General features: G+C 37.2%; 3 protein-coding genes across 6 annotated transcripts in view; 2 read left to right on the top strand and 1 right to left on the bottom strand.

Moving 5' to 3' along the window:
• Positions 1 to 1309: 1309 nt before the first annotated feature.
• LOC112556424 (ATP synthase subunit delta, mitochondrial-like) lies at positions 1310 to 4411 on the top strand. The gene is made up of 4 exons (XM_025225416.1): positions 1310 to 1472; positions 2946 to 3099; positions 3525 to 3613; positions 4146 to 4411. The coding sequence occupies exons 1-4, from the start codon at positions 1350 to 1352 to the stop codon at positions 4272 to 4274; spliced, it is 495 nt and encodes a 164-aa protein (XP_025081201.1). The 5' UTR covers positions 1310 to 1349; the 3' UTR covers positions 4275 to 4411.
• A 115-nt stretch (positions 4412 to 4526) lies between these two features.
• LOC112556423 (diisopropyl-fluorophosphatase-like) lies at positions 4527 to 8068 on the bottom strand. Of its 3 annotated transcripts, none has more exons than XM_025225412.1 (6): positions 7997 to 8068; positions 7710 to 7870; positions 7013 to 7150; positions 6406 to 6537; positions 5979 to 6192; positions 4527 to 5368 (listed from the first exon to the last, which is right to left on the bottom strand). In XM_025225412.1, the coding sequence occupies exons 1-6, from the start codon at positions 8040 to 8042 to the stop codon at positions 5106 to 5108; spliced, it is 954 nt and encodes a 317-aa protein (XP_025081197.1). In that variant the 5' UTR covers positions 8043 to 8068; the 3' UTR covers positions 4527 to 5105. The 3 variants fall into 3 exon arrangements, with proteins under 3 accessions (XP_025081197.1, XP_025081198.1, XP_025081200.1); XM_025225413.1 differs by having other exon boundaries at positions 7710 to 7897; positions 7997 to 8031; XM_025225415.1 differs by having other exon boundaries at positions 8013 to 8029.
• LOC112556422 (rapamycin-insensitive companion of mTOR-like) overlaps positions 7986 to 15108 on the top strand; it is a 44848-nt gene continuing 37725 nt past the window's right edge. The window contains exons 1-11 of one of the 2 annotated variants that reach the window (XR_003097730.1): positions 7986 to 8089; positions 8183 to 8230; positions 9210 to 9369; positions 9732 to 9863; positions 10215 to 10405; positions 12545 to 12717; positions 13381 to 13448; positions 13626 to 13693; positions 13871 to 13953; positions 14528 to 14615; positions 14977 to 15067. Coding sequence is in view for 1 of the 2 variants with exons in the window: in XM_025225411.1 (XP_025081196.1) it covers positions 8041 to 8089; positions 8183 to 8230; positions 9210 to 9369; positions 9732 to 9863; positions 10215 to 10405; positions 12545 to 12717; positions 13381 to 13448; positions 13626 to 13693; positions 13871 to 13953; positions 14528 to 14615; positions 14977 to 15067 (1151 nt within the window). In the remaining variant the exon portion in view is untranslated. The remainder of the gene's footprint in view (positions 8090 to 8182; positions 8231 to 9209; positions 9370 to 9731; positions 9864 to 10214; positions 10406 to 12544; positions 12718 to 13380; positions 13449 to 13625; positions 13694 to 13870; positions 13954 to 14527; positions 14616 to 14976; positions 15068 to 15108) is intronic. The other variant, XM_025225411.1, reaches the window with a different exon arrangement.

Here is a 15108-nt window from a genome sequence, read left to right as displayed (position 1 = left end):
TCGAAGACTATCCTTCAAGACACCTTGGAAGTTATAGTCGACGCCGCCGTGGCCAAAGAAAGAACTTACGAAAGTTACAGACTGGGCGTCCTGTACAGGACCTGCTAACTAACGCCCATATTAGGCAAGATTGGCGGGCCTATCAGCTGCCGCGTCTATCCATATGCTCCCCCGACAAGTACCGGTCAAGGACAACTAACTGACCAAGGACGTGTACATAGTGGACCGATGACGGGAAAAGGATGGCCTAACTCGCCCGAGGGGAAAGGGGTCACTTCAGGCTCGCTTCACCCGTCTTTCACCCTCTCACATGCCCAATCACCCGCCTATTCGCACATCAGCACGCGTACACACTGACACTCACCCACGTGCGCAAACACAACCGACAATTAGTTGTACAAGAAACTGGCACCAGCCATGGGCAAATGCGATTGAGTTCTATCAATATGCACTATGAGCATTATAATGATCAGATGTGTGAGCGTCTGAGAAACATCAACCGATTGCAATAATTGATCATCAGGTCGATGCATGACCCAGTCTAAGATATGTGATTTCTTGTAATGACGAGACGAAAAGTATGCAACAATTTTTACTGTATCAGGATGAGACTTGTTGTCAAAATGGACAATAATATCTCCAAGAAGCACGTACTGCAGGTCCACTGAGTGCATTGCTATAGTTCAGAAGATCATGAAATTCCGAGAAAAAGGTATATAAGGACTGTGAGTTTTTTCTTGGCACTCGGAGGGAGTCTTTAGATGCAGAACAGACGTATCGAGCAATAGGGAGCCGAACAAGAGACTTGCACACATTAAAAAGATGTATGTGGGAACGATAAAGCAGTAGTAAAAGACAGGTACTTGGCAAGTGATGATTTGTTGATAATAGCACGAACTTATATTACTGGAGTGCTGGCTGAGGATTTTTTTTTCAGTTATAACTCCTAAAACGAGGGATTACACTACAAAGTTTCCAGTTTACTCACAATTTCAGATTAACTACTAATATGAGGGATTAGGCTACAAAGCTTCCGGTTTAGTCACATTCTTTGTTTCGGCTCGCCGGGACTAACAGCGGAGAACTTGGCAAGAGGCGTTAGTCTTGGCAGACAGACAGCAGTCCACCTATACACATCCACGCAGCGACTTTCCCTTATAAAAAGTTAATATAATTTCTAAATGACCTTCGTGTGACGAACAATGCTCAGATGTATATACTGCTAGTAGTATGTGCCTCTATCATTAATTATTATATATATTTTATAGAACGGCATGCACACCCTATTTGCAGACCTAATGGATTAGCTTCCCCTTTCGTCCTTGGAGTACCGCCATCTTGTTAGCACAATGGCAGGCTTGATGAGAAGTGGCATGAGGGTATCTGCTCTGGCACGACAGTGCTCAAGAATTCTTATCCCTCAACAGAGAGGATATGCCGATATGGCCTTTACACTTGCTTCCCCAACAGACGTAAGTCAATATCTTATGCGCTGATGCCTCTCCTTTCACTACTCTATGGGTATGTTGTTAGTATGACCTCTCAAATGGGACATGAACGGAGTCAAACAGGACCCTCATGATTTCTAAATATTGTGGATTTCGACAAAATTTATAAATTGTTATTAAATAGTCGACTTCTAGCTACCACAGTGAAGCAATGATGCATAGTAGTTTCTAGTATCATAGTCGTGTATGTTGTACACATTGACTCCAAATATTTAGATTTGTAATTTTTAGAAAAACGTTACTATTATAAATATGCATTATTCATATTTATTTATTTTCCTCCGTTAGTCTGGTCACCGGTTATTTTACCACACAGCCTGAATCAAATCGACCCAGCCATTACCATTTCGTTCCACATAAGACCACATTGTCCCAACACTGAAAGCAGAAGTGACCCAGGCTCAAAAGACGAATCAATTACTGCTGACAAGACTATATGTATTACTGATACGTTGTTTGAACACTATACAAATGCAAGCAACCCCCCTATTTCCAACAAACCCATGTAAACAGGTTCAGCCAACATCTGGCTAAACAAATGGCTGCTTTGAAATGTACATGCAGGTAATTTATTTTCCAGTTGTGCATGAACGTTATTTCTCTTTAATAATACTTTTGTTAAGTAGACTTTTGTTTTGGTTTATACTTTAATTTAGAGGCTCATTTCAAATTTACAGTCAAATGTTTGGTCAGCTTCAGGCAGATGTCACTGCTGGCATTCATTTAGCCCAAAACACATCATAGTGTACGGACACTAATGTAATAGGGTGTAAACCCCACTTCAAAAGAATCTTGATAAGTTGTATTCATAAAGTAGGAAATTGATCTGCATACAGATCTCACCCATCTTCATACATCTCTGTATGTGTCTGTGCATGCGTCAATGTGCATAGACAAAATAAAGAAAATGTACAGCACGGTGACAACAATATCGCTGCGTGTGATAAAAATAGAAGAATAAAAAATATTACAGAAACAGTAATCCAAAGTCTATCTGCCTCACAGTTCACACTTTCAGTGCACATCTGATATTCTTGCACCTAAATCTTGGTAAATTTTCAGCTATTGCACTCATCAGATAGATTAAGTTCTGTGTAAAAAGTATGATGGCATTGCCACTGCAGAATAATGTTTTCTTTGCTATCTGTTACTAAATGTAAATTTGTGCATAGTGTTTGAACAACATATAGCTCTGTTGGTAATATATAACTTTAATAGTTACTACTGTCATTGGTGATTGATTCATTTTTTAGTTTTAGGATGATGTGGTCATGGCTGGGAATTTGTCACAGGTGGTGAGGTGATATGGTTTTGGGGCAAAAATGTCCAAGCCCCATCGGTCCTAATAAATAAGGGTTTTGGTAGTTAGATGTTTTTAGTTAGCTATTTCTTTTTATGAACATGACAAGTGCATGTGAAGTGTGTATTTGTTCACAGGTTTATTACGCCAGTGCCAATGTCAAGCAAGTTGATGTGCCATCGTTCAGTGGTAGCTTTGGTATCCTTCCAAACCATGTTCCTTCCTTAGCTGTGCTGAAGCCAGGAGTTGTGACTGTGTTTGAACAAGATGGATCCAATAAAAAATTCTTTGGTATGTACCACTATCATCAAATTAATTTATGTATGCAAAAGAGATCACAAGAATTTAAATGTTTACTCAGAAACTCAATGTTTCATTAAAGTGAAATAAAAGTCATGTCTAACTTGCATTTATTTACACATTTGCTTTTTGTTATAGTAGTTTGTACATGCTGTTGAGCGGTCCGGTGGCGCAACGGTTAGCGCCTGTCACCAATACAGTGAAGGTTGGCTGCCCTGAGTTCATTTCTCGTCTCGGGCACGCTGTTCTTTCTCTGCACGTGGCGTCTGTTTACAGGGCTGGCTGCTTGCCGTAATATAGCCTTAGTTGCTGACACAGCGTAAAAAACCAATTAACCCCCTTGTACATGCTGTTATTTATATAATGTACAAATCATGCAAAGTAAGTCCTGATACCCCTTGGCTTTCTTTCTTCAGTAAGCAGTGGATCAATCTCCATTAATGATGACTCGTCAGTACAAGTACTAGCTGAGGAAGCTCACCCTCTAGATCGTCTTGATGCTCAGGTGACATTTCAGCAGTCTTCACATATATCCTAACCAAGTTTCCTTCTTGAAGTGAAATTTATTTGTTCAGATACCAAATCTGAACTTTTATGGTTTTTTTAAATTTTCTTTTAATCTTAGAATTGACATTACAAAACATAAAAATGCAAGATGATTTTTTAGCATCTCTCTCTCATGATACACTATAAGGTGTTTTTTTCTGGATTTGAACATCCTGCACTCAACAGATAATTTTTTAGGTTAAGAATACAGCCAGCTTACTGCAAGCATGAGTAAAATGTCTAAATTTGTTTTCATGATAATGATAATTTTGTGATAATTTTTTTTTCAAATTGTAAAATAATTACCCTTCTTTATTTGACCCCTGAGGCTGTAATTATGATGCAATGACAAAGCATTGGGGTAAAGCGTTTTCTGGACACCACTTCATAACTATTAAGACAAAGTGCCTGCCCTTGATTTACTCAGTTTTCTTGTTCAAAGATCTGGGATTGTGATTAAGAAGCTAACTGGTTGCATTTGTACTTTACAGGCCATCCGTGAAGGTGTTACTAAAGCTCAGCATGATTTGAGTGCAGCATCTTCTGACAGAGCAAAAGCAGAGGCTCAGATTGCACTTGAATGCTATGAAGCCTTGCAAAAAGCAGTTGAGGGTCATTAGTTTTCATGGATGCTGGTTTCATTGAGTTTCCTTGTCTTAGAAAAAAAATGCTTGTCCTTGAAAAAAAGACTTTGCTGACAAGATGTGAGTATGAAGTACTATACCTGTATGTGGCTAATAAAAAAATATGCAGTTTATTCTTGGTGGGCATGTGTCTATTGCACAAAGGCTTTAGCTCAGAGATATGCGAGTGAATGAAATAACAGGATTCGTTCTACACATGTAGCGAAAATAGACTACCCAACCTAAACGTACTGGCATAAAATAAATTTTATTTATCAATATATCTATATAATCTGTAATTCTGATTTCAAAATCATTCTTTCCAAATTACACAAATTCATATATTGAAACCTAAAAATCATAAAGCTATATAAAATGGAATGTAAAGCACCAAATACTGCAAAATTCATGCACTCAGCACATACTGACATGCTGATGATCAGCCAACGTATAAAGTGCTTATGCTAGTTAAAAGAGGATTAGACAGCATTTTAGAAGAATTATTAAAGGAATTTCATTTCTTCTGAATGCCAGGTCTGCCTCAGTTTAAAAAGGACTGGTCTTGTTTGATTAATCTATGGCTCTGAGGACTTATTTTTGAGAAGAAATGGAGGAGTGGGTGAAGGGAGAATCCACCCTATTTAACTAATTCCGAATCAGAACAAGTCAAGAATCCTGGATTTTGTGTGTGTGTGTTAACCCACCACCTATAGAACGTTAAAGATCTGTGAAATGTGATTGGCTACCACTCTCATAAGTCTAGCACTAATGATCTTTAGATGCACTTTTTTCTTAGTCAAAAGCCATTATTTCAATAAGCATGGGACACTATGTTTCACAAAACTGTTTTTGTCCACAAGTCAACCAATCAAACTTCCATAAACCATGGAAGTCGTGTTCTGTCACATAGACTATGTTTGAATTGGGTTTGAAATGTAGATTGCTGGGGTGTTGGAAGGGACATTTAATTCTCCTTGTAGGAGTACCACCTTCTGGAGGAAAGACTTCAATGACCCCTGACCCCCAGTGGGCAACAAGAAGACTGCCAGCATCATCAAAGTCCATTCCATCTGCCCCTCCCTCCAATTCACCTAAAAGTGAAAACAGCAAACAAAACAGAAGCAGCATTGCATGAGTTTTTTTTTTTTTGACGGTAGACCATTAACCCTCAGATTTTTATGCTATACTTTCCACTCTTTTCTAGTTTAAAAAAAAAATCTTGCAACCTCCTTAGTGGTTTTTGATCCTGAAAAATATTTGCTGCTTGACAGCAAGGAGATATATTTTCATAGGTTTGAGGCTGAGACAAAACTGACAACATTTAATCTTCAGAAATTTTGAAAATTGTCATTTGGTACTGGAAATGATGCCTTTCTGTTAATTCTGATTTTAATTATTTGGTATTTGGTAGCCATTTTATACTTTGCTATAGTCAATTAATGTCAAAGGAAGATTTAAAAAAAAAGTATCTACGAAGGTCCTTGAATTTATAAAATATATTGAATTTCTTAATTTCAAATAGTCATGATAAAAATCATATTCTTATAAAAATTAAACAGCACCTCTTGGCATCCATGTTAGCAAAAAGTCTAATCTTGTGTCATCAATCACCTGACATAGTGTTATATAACCACAATTTACAATACAATAATTTATAACAATAATTTAAATAGTAACAATATGCATGTGCAAGCAATATACCTGGAAGTGTTGCCCACTTTCTCTTGTTTTTTACTCTCCCTGGGCCATCAATGTCATAAGCCCACAGAAGCTTAGTTGGTGTCTCTGCTACAATAAGCATTTCCGCCTTTCCAGATGCATTGTGCTTCACAGCAATGCCATTGGGAAAGAAAATACCAGTATCAATGCGAATAACTTCTTCATTTGTCAAGCAGTATAAAGATCCAAAGGGTTCCTGCACATAAAATATGCAAAAGACCACCAAAATAGAGTATGAAAATCACTGTACAAGAATTATTGCATGTTACAGTTGGAAGCCATTTTCTTTGCCAGCTATAAAATGTTATACTTCTTGCTACTTGATATGTGTTTTAAAGAATTTGTATCTGCATGATTTTGAACACTAAATTTAAAGTGTAAATATTTGCAACTGTGCAACTCTACTTGCCTCCATTGATCGTCTGTATTGGCTGGGAGCAATTTCTCCAGCAGGAGCTGTGATCCAAAGATTTCCTTCATAATCAAATATGCAGTCATTACATCCTTGCATTATTCTGCCTTCATTGTCTATCTTCGCCAGCTGTTAAAAAAGTGTAATTGTTCTATAAAAATCACAGGACTTGTGAAACATGTAGAATAGCTTAAAACTGATTTAATTATTTCTAATAATACAGAATGCAATTGTGCACATAAAACTAATAGATTTTAAAATTATATTAAAATTTGCTTCTCTAAATCTGGAGGGTGAAATAAAAATTGCAATATGAACGATTCTTGTGACAAAAGCTTTTAATTTAAGAAATCTGTTTTAAGTCCCAATTCACCACTGTTTCTTTATCTATCTCTTTTCTTTTCTTTTTCTCTCTTCTCTCTCTCCCTCTCACAGAAAAAGGCACATGGATACAACATCCAAGCAGAAACAATGGATATGCAAATGGAAAAAAAAATGGATATACAAATGGGAAGAAAGAAAAAGGTGAAGAGAGTATGTGTGTGGGTCACCCCAAAACAAATTTCAGTGGTGAAATGGGAGATGTTAGAACCCTGTTAACAACCTGTGTAAAATATCCAGATTGTGTGACCTTCAAAATACCAAGTCGCATGTCTGCAACATAAATGTTGCCTTCCTTGTCACACTGGCATCCTGCTGGAACGCCTGCATCTTCTATTTTTGGCTTACAAAGAAGAATTGCCTGCAACATACTGAGCAATATATAGTGCCATTGATTTTGTGTGTGCGTGCACATGTGCATGTACCCAATGACAATGTATTTATATCTTGTTTGATACCATGGGTATATTTTAATATATTCTGACATCAAGCCAAGTATATACATTTCACATCACTTAGCTGTGAAATTGTATGGTAATATCATATATGATTACTATTTATGAAGATTTAGATTTACAAGCTATTTGGTATCCTTTCCATGTGTGTATTTATATAACACTGACTATAAATTTTGCGACAAAATAAACGTTGAGACTTTATGTTCTGTTTAGCCTGTGTTGAAGTTTTATGTCATATATTGGCAGACACAAACTATTTCCTGAAAAGGATTAATAAAGATTTTGTGTATTGTATTCCTTTACTTTTTAATCCATTTTTCTTCAATTGCGCAAGATTTATATATCGGCATTTGTATTGTCCTGATTCGACTATTGCAACTCTCTATTTGTTTATCTCGCAGTGTGGGCGTGGTGAAACTTTGACAAGTGACATTTCTCTAACAAATATTAAAATTTACAAACCCTTTTCTCCTGCAGATTTACATTATATATCTCCCCTGTATCTGGTGCTACCATGAAAAAGTTCCCGTTTTTATCAAACACGGGACCTTCTGCACCTTGTAATCCTTCCAAAACTTTTTCGAATTTTGGCTCGACATCGTCTGCTGCACGAGACGCCATAGCTGATGCAAACCAGACGAAATGTGAATCTCAAAAGTAAAGAAAGAAGTCTTCAAGTTTTTCAGAAGGAATCAGTATTAAATCAACTATTGTAATATAGCGTACTAAACAGAAAGTGTTGACATTACCATTTTTGCGACATACCTCAAAGCGATTTGGCAGTTTTCTAAACATGGCGGCCGTGGCTAACCAAGGCCGGGGTTATGTTAGAAGAATTCGAGGTAAATATCTGTAATTTCCGGAATGCATACGAATGTATTCTTATAACATAATGTCATTGATGTTAAAATCGGTTTTTTTTCTCTGCATTGCAGTACGGCATGAAAGCGGAGAAGAAGTTGTGCGATTGAAATTTGATAGAGGTGAGGGTCTTCCTCTTTTCCTAATATATTTTCAGTCATCAGTGACAGTCATTTTCTTCGGATTGCTCTTTTACAAAGGAATCAAAATGCACACGAATAAGTTAAAAAAAAGTCACATAATTTTTAAATTGAAGTAGTTTTGTTGTATTGTTTATTTTTCTGTATCTAACAAAACATCGATAGTGGATGGGTGCGAAGAATTCTAGAGTGCCGTTCATTTATTTAGAAGTTGTTAACGATTTTTCAGATTAGTTCAGACATTCTAGCCGACATGTGAATTAGAAGTCGGAATTAATCATTAAGAAATTAGAATGAAATAAACCCACAGCCATACTACGAAACTCAAAATTAAAAAACCACAGTCAAACTATATTGTTTACATTGTTGAAAACTAACAAAGTGATGAAAGAACTCATATTTTAGGGCCTTGGGAACAGTGATCAGAGTGGTTCATGTTGTCTCCTTTGGCACCATTACCTTTCCAGACAAATAGGTTATACAGTTTTACTTAGTAGGTGGGAGAGGGGTGTTTCCAGTCTGAGACCTTAGTTGACCTGAAACCTACTTCAAAGATGAGTTCACTAATCACCAGGTTGTGGGGAATAACAATTTCCATTATGGCTGGTTTGCCTAAGCTTCAATCCATATTCAGATTAATGTAGGTTCCACATTTCTTAAAGCAATAAAGAAGGGTATGCTACACTTAACGAGTGGATGGGCAGGGAGAGATATTGGTGTTTTATGCCAAGCCAGCAACTAAGGCCATATATCATGGCAAAGCAGCCAACCCTGTAAAACAAGACTGGAAGAGACTTGAGGGTAAAATGCACAAGCAAAGGTATAAAGGTATTTGAGTTGATTCTTTTGTGTTTTTTAAGGGGGTGCAGGAATTAAAGAGTTTGAAGTTAATTTTTGAACTTTGAAATCTATTTTCTAGAGCTTATTGGTGTTACTCACTGTCTTGCACTTTTCGCATTAGACCCTGCAGAAAATGTGAAAGAGATCCTGACTCATGTGGTGGTGCAACATGGTGTCAGCAAAGCTCGAAAGCTTGCGTACTTGAACAGTTTTGTAAAACTCATTCACAAACAGGCAGAGGAGCGGGGACTTGGAGTTGGCAGCATAGAGATCCTAGCTTGGTAAATACACTGAAATACTTCTGTTTAATAGCATGCTAACTGAAGCCAGTAGAAATCGGAACACCATAATTCATGATTGCCTACTTGTACTCAGAATATTGTCACACCACACTAACATGACTTTGTAGCCGTAGTTTATTTCCATGCTTGAGAGTGTTGCAATTTTTGTATTCTTTCTTGGTGAAGCAGGTAACTATATTGATCTAATACAATTACAAACTAAAGATTTCAACTAGTTAATCATCATGTTTCCTAAATTTGAATGTTGCTGGTTGGAATTTACACTTCTTGACAAGAAAATGAAAATTTAAAAAAAAGCAAGTACACACAACTGGTCTTGATGCTTTCAATTTGTCGATAAGTCTTCAGATTGGTTTGCTGCATGAGGCAAAAGAAGTCCGAGCAGCCACTTTACGGGTGTTGCGGCACTTGCTACAGGCAGATGACATGCTCAGCTCCTTTCTAGCATTGCGTATGGACTATTTGGTTATGAGGTGAGGCTTTTTTTTTTCTTTAACAGCACAGCTAGCAGCAAGCACTGAAACTGCTGAAATGAATTTGTGATTCACATTTACTAAAATTATCACGTCTTAACTTATTGCATGTGAATAAGTTTGTTTAGCTCTTAAGAGATTGTTTGAGAACTAATTTTGTTGAATGTGGTTATATTGAGGTAATCAGTTGAAGATGGGTGAATGTTTAAATGTCCCTTAGTATAGTCTTTCAAAATATCTGTCATAAATTGGATGAAGAAAGAGAAGAGAAAAGAAAATGCTATAAGATTGTAACTTTGCTATTTAGGACACCACACAACTGATCCTTTAGTACAGATTTTTGGTTTGCAGGAGTCTAGATGTCTGCCTTGACAACGAGATTGAACGCATTCATGCCATCAAGCTGATACGGCAGTTGAACACTGTTGCACCTGAAAAACTGCCTCGTTCCTTGCTTTTTTCCATTGTTGCTATTGGTAACAATGGTGCTAGTGAGAGGGACCAGTTTGTCAGGGTGTGTTTGGCAACACTCTGCGAGATAGGTAGGTACATTTCTAGCAATCCTCATCAGTTTATTTTTATCCCCATTGTTTTAAAGGTCATGTCTGTGTTCCATCTTTTACAGTGTACAATACAATTTTATTTATCCACAAGGGCAATTTCAGATAATACTCATACTAGCAACATACATATGTTGAAATAATTTCTCTCTCTGACACATTCCCGGCAACTGCAGTTGGTGACCTTAGGTCACCTCAGGCTAGTACAAGATCACGACCAGTAGAGTTTATCAAGTAAATGGCATGTGGAATAAATGAATTGTGATGAAGTTTGGTCCTGCAGACAGATATCAAGTACTGCCAGACTGCAAGAGTGAAAACTCACATGCCAATACATGATTAGAAAAAGGATGCAGGATGCCTTCTTAAGGATTTGTTGATTTCAAAAGTCCCTTTGCCTGATTCCGGTGATCTTGGAACACATACAACAAGGAAGACAAGACTGTTCTTGTTCCCTAGGGAGAGGCTGTTAAACCAAGAGATGAAAGAAAAAATGATGAGACTTTCAACGAAGGACCGATAGAACCGAGTGAGGATGACAGCTGACAGAGAAAGATTTGAGTTTCCATAGGAGGTACAACCATTGTTGACTCTTATGGAGGATTGTGTCGGTGTTGATGTCCCATTTAAGCTTGTTACCTAAATAATTTATGAGTTGACTATCTCAATGGTATCGTCATGGATAGTACTGACGACTGCCTTAGTCTTGTTCATCTGAAAGTTGAAGATCATTTTCTTAGACTTTGAGGCATTCACGCAAGCACCTGCTCATCACACCAGTGTACATAGTCAGGAAGAGTACCACTGTAAACATGTTCACTATCATATAAAAGTGACAGCAAGGCAGAGTTATCAGAAAATTTTGTAAGAAAGTTCCTGTTCGTAGTGCTTCAGCAACTATTAGTATACAGTATAAACAGCAGTGGAGACAAGCAGCAGCCTTGAGGGGAACCTGTAAAGGTCATAACAGGATCAGAGAGAAGACTGTTGATGGAAACTCTGCCGCCTGTTTGTTAAAAAGTCCAGGATTCAGAGAGTTAGTTGGTGGGATAGATGGAAGTCTGAAACTAGACTCTGCCAACAAGCGAGGTTGCAGTGTTAAAAGCAGAAGAAAAATCAGTAAAGAGAAGCCTGGCATAAACTCTGGGTTTATGCAGATGTTTATTCAGTGTATTTAGTATAAACAGTTTAACTAATTCAACACCTCTTCCATCTCTTCAGACAAACTCCAGCCATTCAAGATATTGCGCAACAGCAGTCTTAACCTTGTTCCTTACAATTTTCACAAGTGATTTCATGATAATTGATATGAGAGTGACTGGTCCAAAATCGTTGGGTTGACTGGGCCTAGTGATGTTTTGGACAGGCACAATGTGTGAAATTTGTTTTTGTTCATGTACAGTTCCAGCATAAAATATACTTTTCATATTGTTCAGTACCGATTTCAGTTCCTTCGTTAGTCATGGTTTAATATCGGACCTCGATAAGTCGACCTTCCCTAAGTCGAAAACCTCCCTATATCATATTAATTGTTAGTTCACGGCCAAATACCTGCGCCTATTACACCATTTTCCCTAACTCGAAAACTCCGTAAGTCGAATTTTTTTTTCGCGTCCCTTTGAGTTCAACTTATTGAGGTCCGACTGTATTAGGAAAGATGACAACATACCTTCTTTGGAAGGTATGACTGTGTCAACACAGAAAGTAATGTAGGAAGACACAACATCAGCCAAGTCATCTAGGTTGTCACTGGAATTATAAAAAACCTGCCTGTCTGTGCAGTCAAAGCACTCTAAAGGTGGGTGATACTCTCTTCTGTCCAGCACTTTACTATCTTCACTACCAGTAATATTTTCAGAGTGTTCAGAGTTTCTGGTTCTTTAACATGGCATGCTGTTATTTGAATCCTTTAGATTTTGCTCTGACAAGATTTTCATCTGTTGATATGTTTCTTTTCACTGAATAAATGAAATAGTGCTTGCATAATGTGCATATTTTTAAATCAAGAGAGTAGCACTTTCATTATGATCTTGTTAAGCATAATTTGAGCTGATAAAAGCTTCAGAGAAGCACACAGAGGATTACTAATTTACAGATGGAGCCATAAAATATTTCCAACAGCTTTCCGCAATGTGGATCTGGTATCAAAGTGTGGTGGGATCAGCACGTTACTATGGAACATTCTAGATTGTCATCAGTTTCCACGTCTTAATGAGTCCTTGACCTGCACTGTTCTCTATCTTATGAATCATCCTCGCAGCCGTGTGTACATTCGAGCCAACACTGATCTGGAGGTAAGCAGTTTATACAACAAGAAAGATAAAAGGTACATATTTCCTAACCTTTTTGAGGTTGTTAGAGAGTAGTTTGTTATAGACATGTCACTTTTCTAGAGGCCCATCTCCTCTCCCTTGCTACCATACCTTTTCTAACCCTCTGTGGAGTCAGATATCCATTCCTAACAGCTGGGTTGACTGGGGGAAGTTTACTGTCACACGGGAGCGACTGGAGTGCCTTTTGGTACAAGCTCCAGTTCTTTAACCTATCGGCTATCTGCTTCTCAAGAAAGATACCAGAAAACCTTGACAGTGAGGTGCTTATTATGGAAGTAGTCAACTGTTTTCAATCTTTCCAGCTAAAACTTGTAAATGACTGTAGTATTCTCTCCCCCCCCCTTTTTTTTTGTTCTTTATTTTTGGCTAAAGCTGATGGGGAGTCCTGAAAGCATGTGTTAATTATCCTAATATTTCATTGATGTTATGATTCGACTTCTGGTTATTTTGGATGTTGATGGTTGAGGGGTTGTGTGTTAGATATAATAGTTGATGTCTTTTCCAAACTCATCATCAGTCAGCAGTTGTTAGGATGTTTTCCAATAAAATAGTTTAGTTCCTTTTTGTGATTGATATGGTTTCAAAGTATTTTCAATCCTCTTTAAATGTTTCTTGTTTGTTTAGCAACTTCTGGCACCACTAACAGATAGCCATTTTCGCTACAGTGGTGAGTCATCTGATCAAACTAGAAGGTAATACCACTTTTTCCTCTGTATTGTTACAGATAACCTTTTGTGTGTGCTTAATGATCAGAGTCTGTTGCTGAAATAAAGACCTTGGCAACAACTATGGTTATGGTAAATATTATCAAAGAAAGAGAATTGAATGAGGCATACTTTTAATATTTTTTTTTGTCTGTTGTGAGCCAGTGATGACCGCGAAACGAGGTTCATTGCCAGCAAAATGGCTGCCATCACATTGATGCAATCTTGGCCAGGTATGCAAAGCAGCATCTTTGTACTGAACTAGCCCCAATTTTTAAAAAAAAAAAGCAGCCACTTTTTTTTTTTTTAGCAGATTAATGAAATAAAGGAGATAATCATTAAACAATGTTATGCCTTCCCAATATTTCATATCTGTTCTATTTCTGATCTGTTAATTAAATGGGTTCCAGGCCTTATACGCTTGTGCCACCCTGAAGGATCAGGTTTGCAGTCTTTGATTGGAATTCTTTATTTACCATATATCGAGATAAGGGTGAGTACAGTAATAAGTACGGAGCATAAATACATTTTCAAATTACAATTGCAAATTGACTTAAAAGCATGTGGTACAGTTCTTCATTGATACATAAGCATAACTTTGTTGATTAATCAATATGACTTCATCTTTCATCTACAACCAATGCACTTATGTTTCCTATTGCAGTGTTTTAGTTTTGTAAGCTATTTTTACCCTTGTACTCTTTCCCTTTTTTGTTAGTGGTGGCTGAAAATGCAGTCAAAGACCAATGTCTGTGCAAAATGTTTATTGATAATTTTTGCTGCAGTTTTTCCTGTTAGATGCATGTCAGAGTTAACTGTTCTTTTTAAACTAAATACCTGAGTTTTCTTTGTGATAAAGGCTTTGCTTTAATAGAGAATTTAAGGCTTGGAAAACTCACTAGTTTAGCTATTTCATATTTGCTTGGAAATGTCACAGTGGTGGTGTATTGTTGGCTGAAAGGTGAATGGCACTAAGAATGATTTTGAAATGTTTAAATTTGTGACTGTTGGTTATGATTATGGATTTGATGTGCTTAATTGATTTACTGTTTTTTTTTAAATTTCAGAAATATATTCTGGAATTAATATCAGATTTGTTTCGCTTGCCACTTCCGGACTGGACAGATGACTTTCATGCAGCCTTGCTGAGTGTAGGTGAGTGCACAGTCATATTTGTATGATTCTTATAAGGCAGAAATTCCATCTTGGATTTGCAAAGAATATTTCTAACACAAATGTTATACATCTTATGTTCCTGTCCTATGTCTTGTTGCATTAATAATTGTTCATACTTGTACTTAGTCTCAAGAAAGTAGCCTTTTAGTCATTTGTGGATTACATGCAATTCAGCATCATGCTCTTTTCTATGAGTAAAATACTTGTTCTTGTGCACGTGTGTGTGTTTTTCACCATTGTGTTAGCTGTGGTGGTATTAGCTATGCAGTTCTGTAGGATTCTAAGGGATAAGCAAGAAAATGAGATTGAAGCATGTCCTGAAGATATTTGTCTTTTTCAGACCCATGTGAAATGAAAGATTCTTGGAAACTGTCTGAAGGTTTTGTGGCAGAGGAAGGTCGATCACTTCTGCCTCATTGTGCAGCTACCAGGTCAGTAGTGTAAACTTGTTTAAAATGAAAAAAAAGAGGAT

Source organism: Pomacea canaliculata, linkage group LG2, assembly GCF_003073045.1.
Source record: "Pomacea canaliculata isolate SZHN2017 linkage group LG2, ASM307304v1, whole genome shotgun sequence".
Lineage (NCBI taxonomy): Eukaryota > Metazoa > Mollusca > Gastropoda > Architaenioglossa > Ampullariidae > Pomacea > Pomacea canaliculata.
This window is presented reverse-complemented; position numbering and strand designations above follow the sequence as displayed.

Bases quoted from the DNA above. Each gene is read 5' to 3' on its own strand.
- LOC112556423 (XM_025225412.1), bottom strand. From the start codon at position 8,042: ATGTTTAGAAAACTGCCAAATCGCTTTGAGGTATGTCGCAAAAATG. The intron at 6,538-7,012 runs GTTGTTAACAGG...CTTTTTTAACAG, and splicing joins AATCTGGATATTTTACACAG to CTGGCGAAGATAGACAATGA. The intron at 6,193-6,405 runs GCAAGTAGAGTT...TTTTATGTGCAG, and splicing joins AATACAGACGATCAATGGAG to GAACCCTTTGGATCTTTATA.
- LOC112556424 (XM_025225416.1), top strand. From the start codon at position 1,350: ATGGCAGGCTTGATGAGAAGTGGCATGAGGGTATCTGCTCTGGCACGA. The intron at 1,473-2,945 runs GTAAGTCAATAT...ATTTGTTCACAG, and splicing joins CACTTGCTTCCCCAACAGAC to GTTTATTACGCCAGTGCCAA. The intron at 3,100-3,524 runs GTATGTACCACT...TTCTTTCTTCAG, and splicing joins ATCCAATAAAAAATTCTTTG to TAAGCAGTGGATCAATCTCC.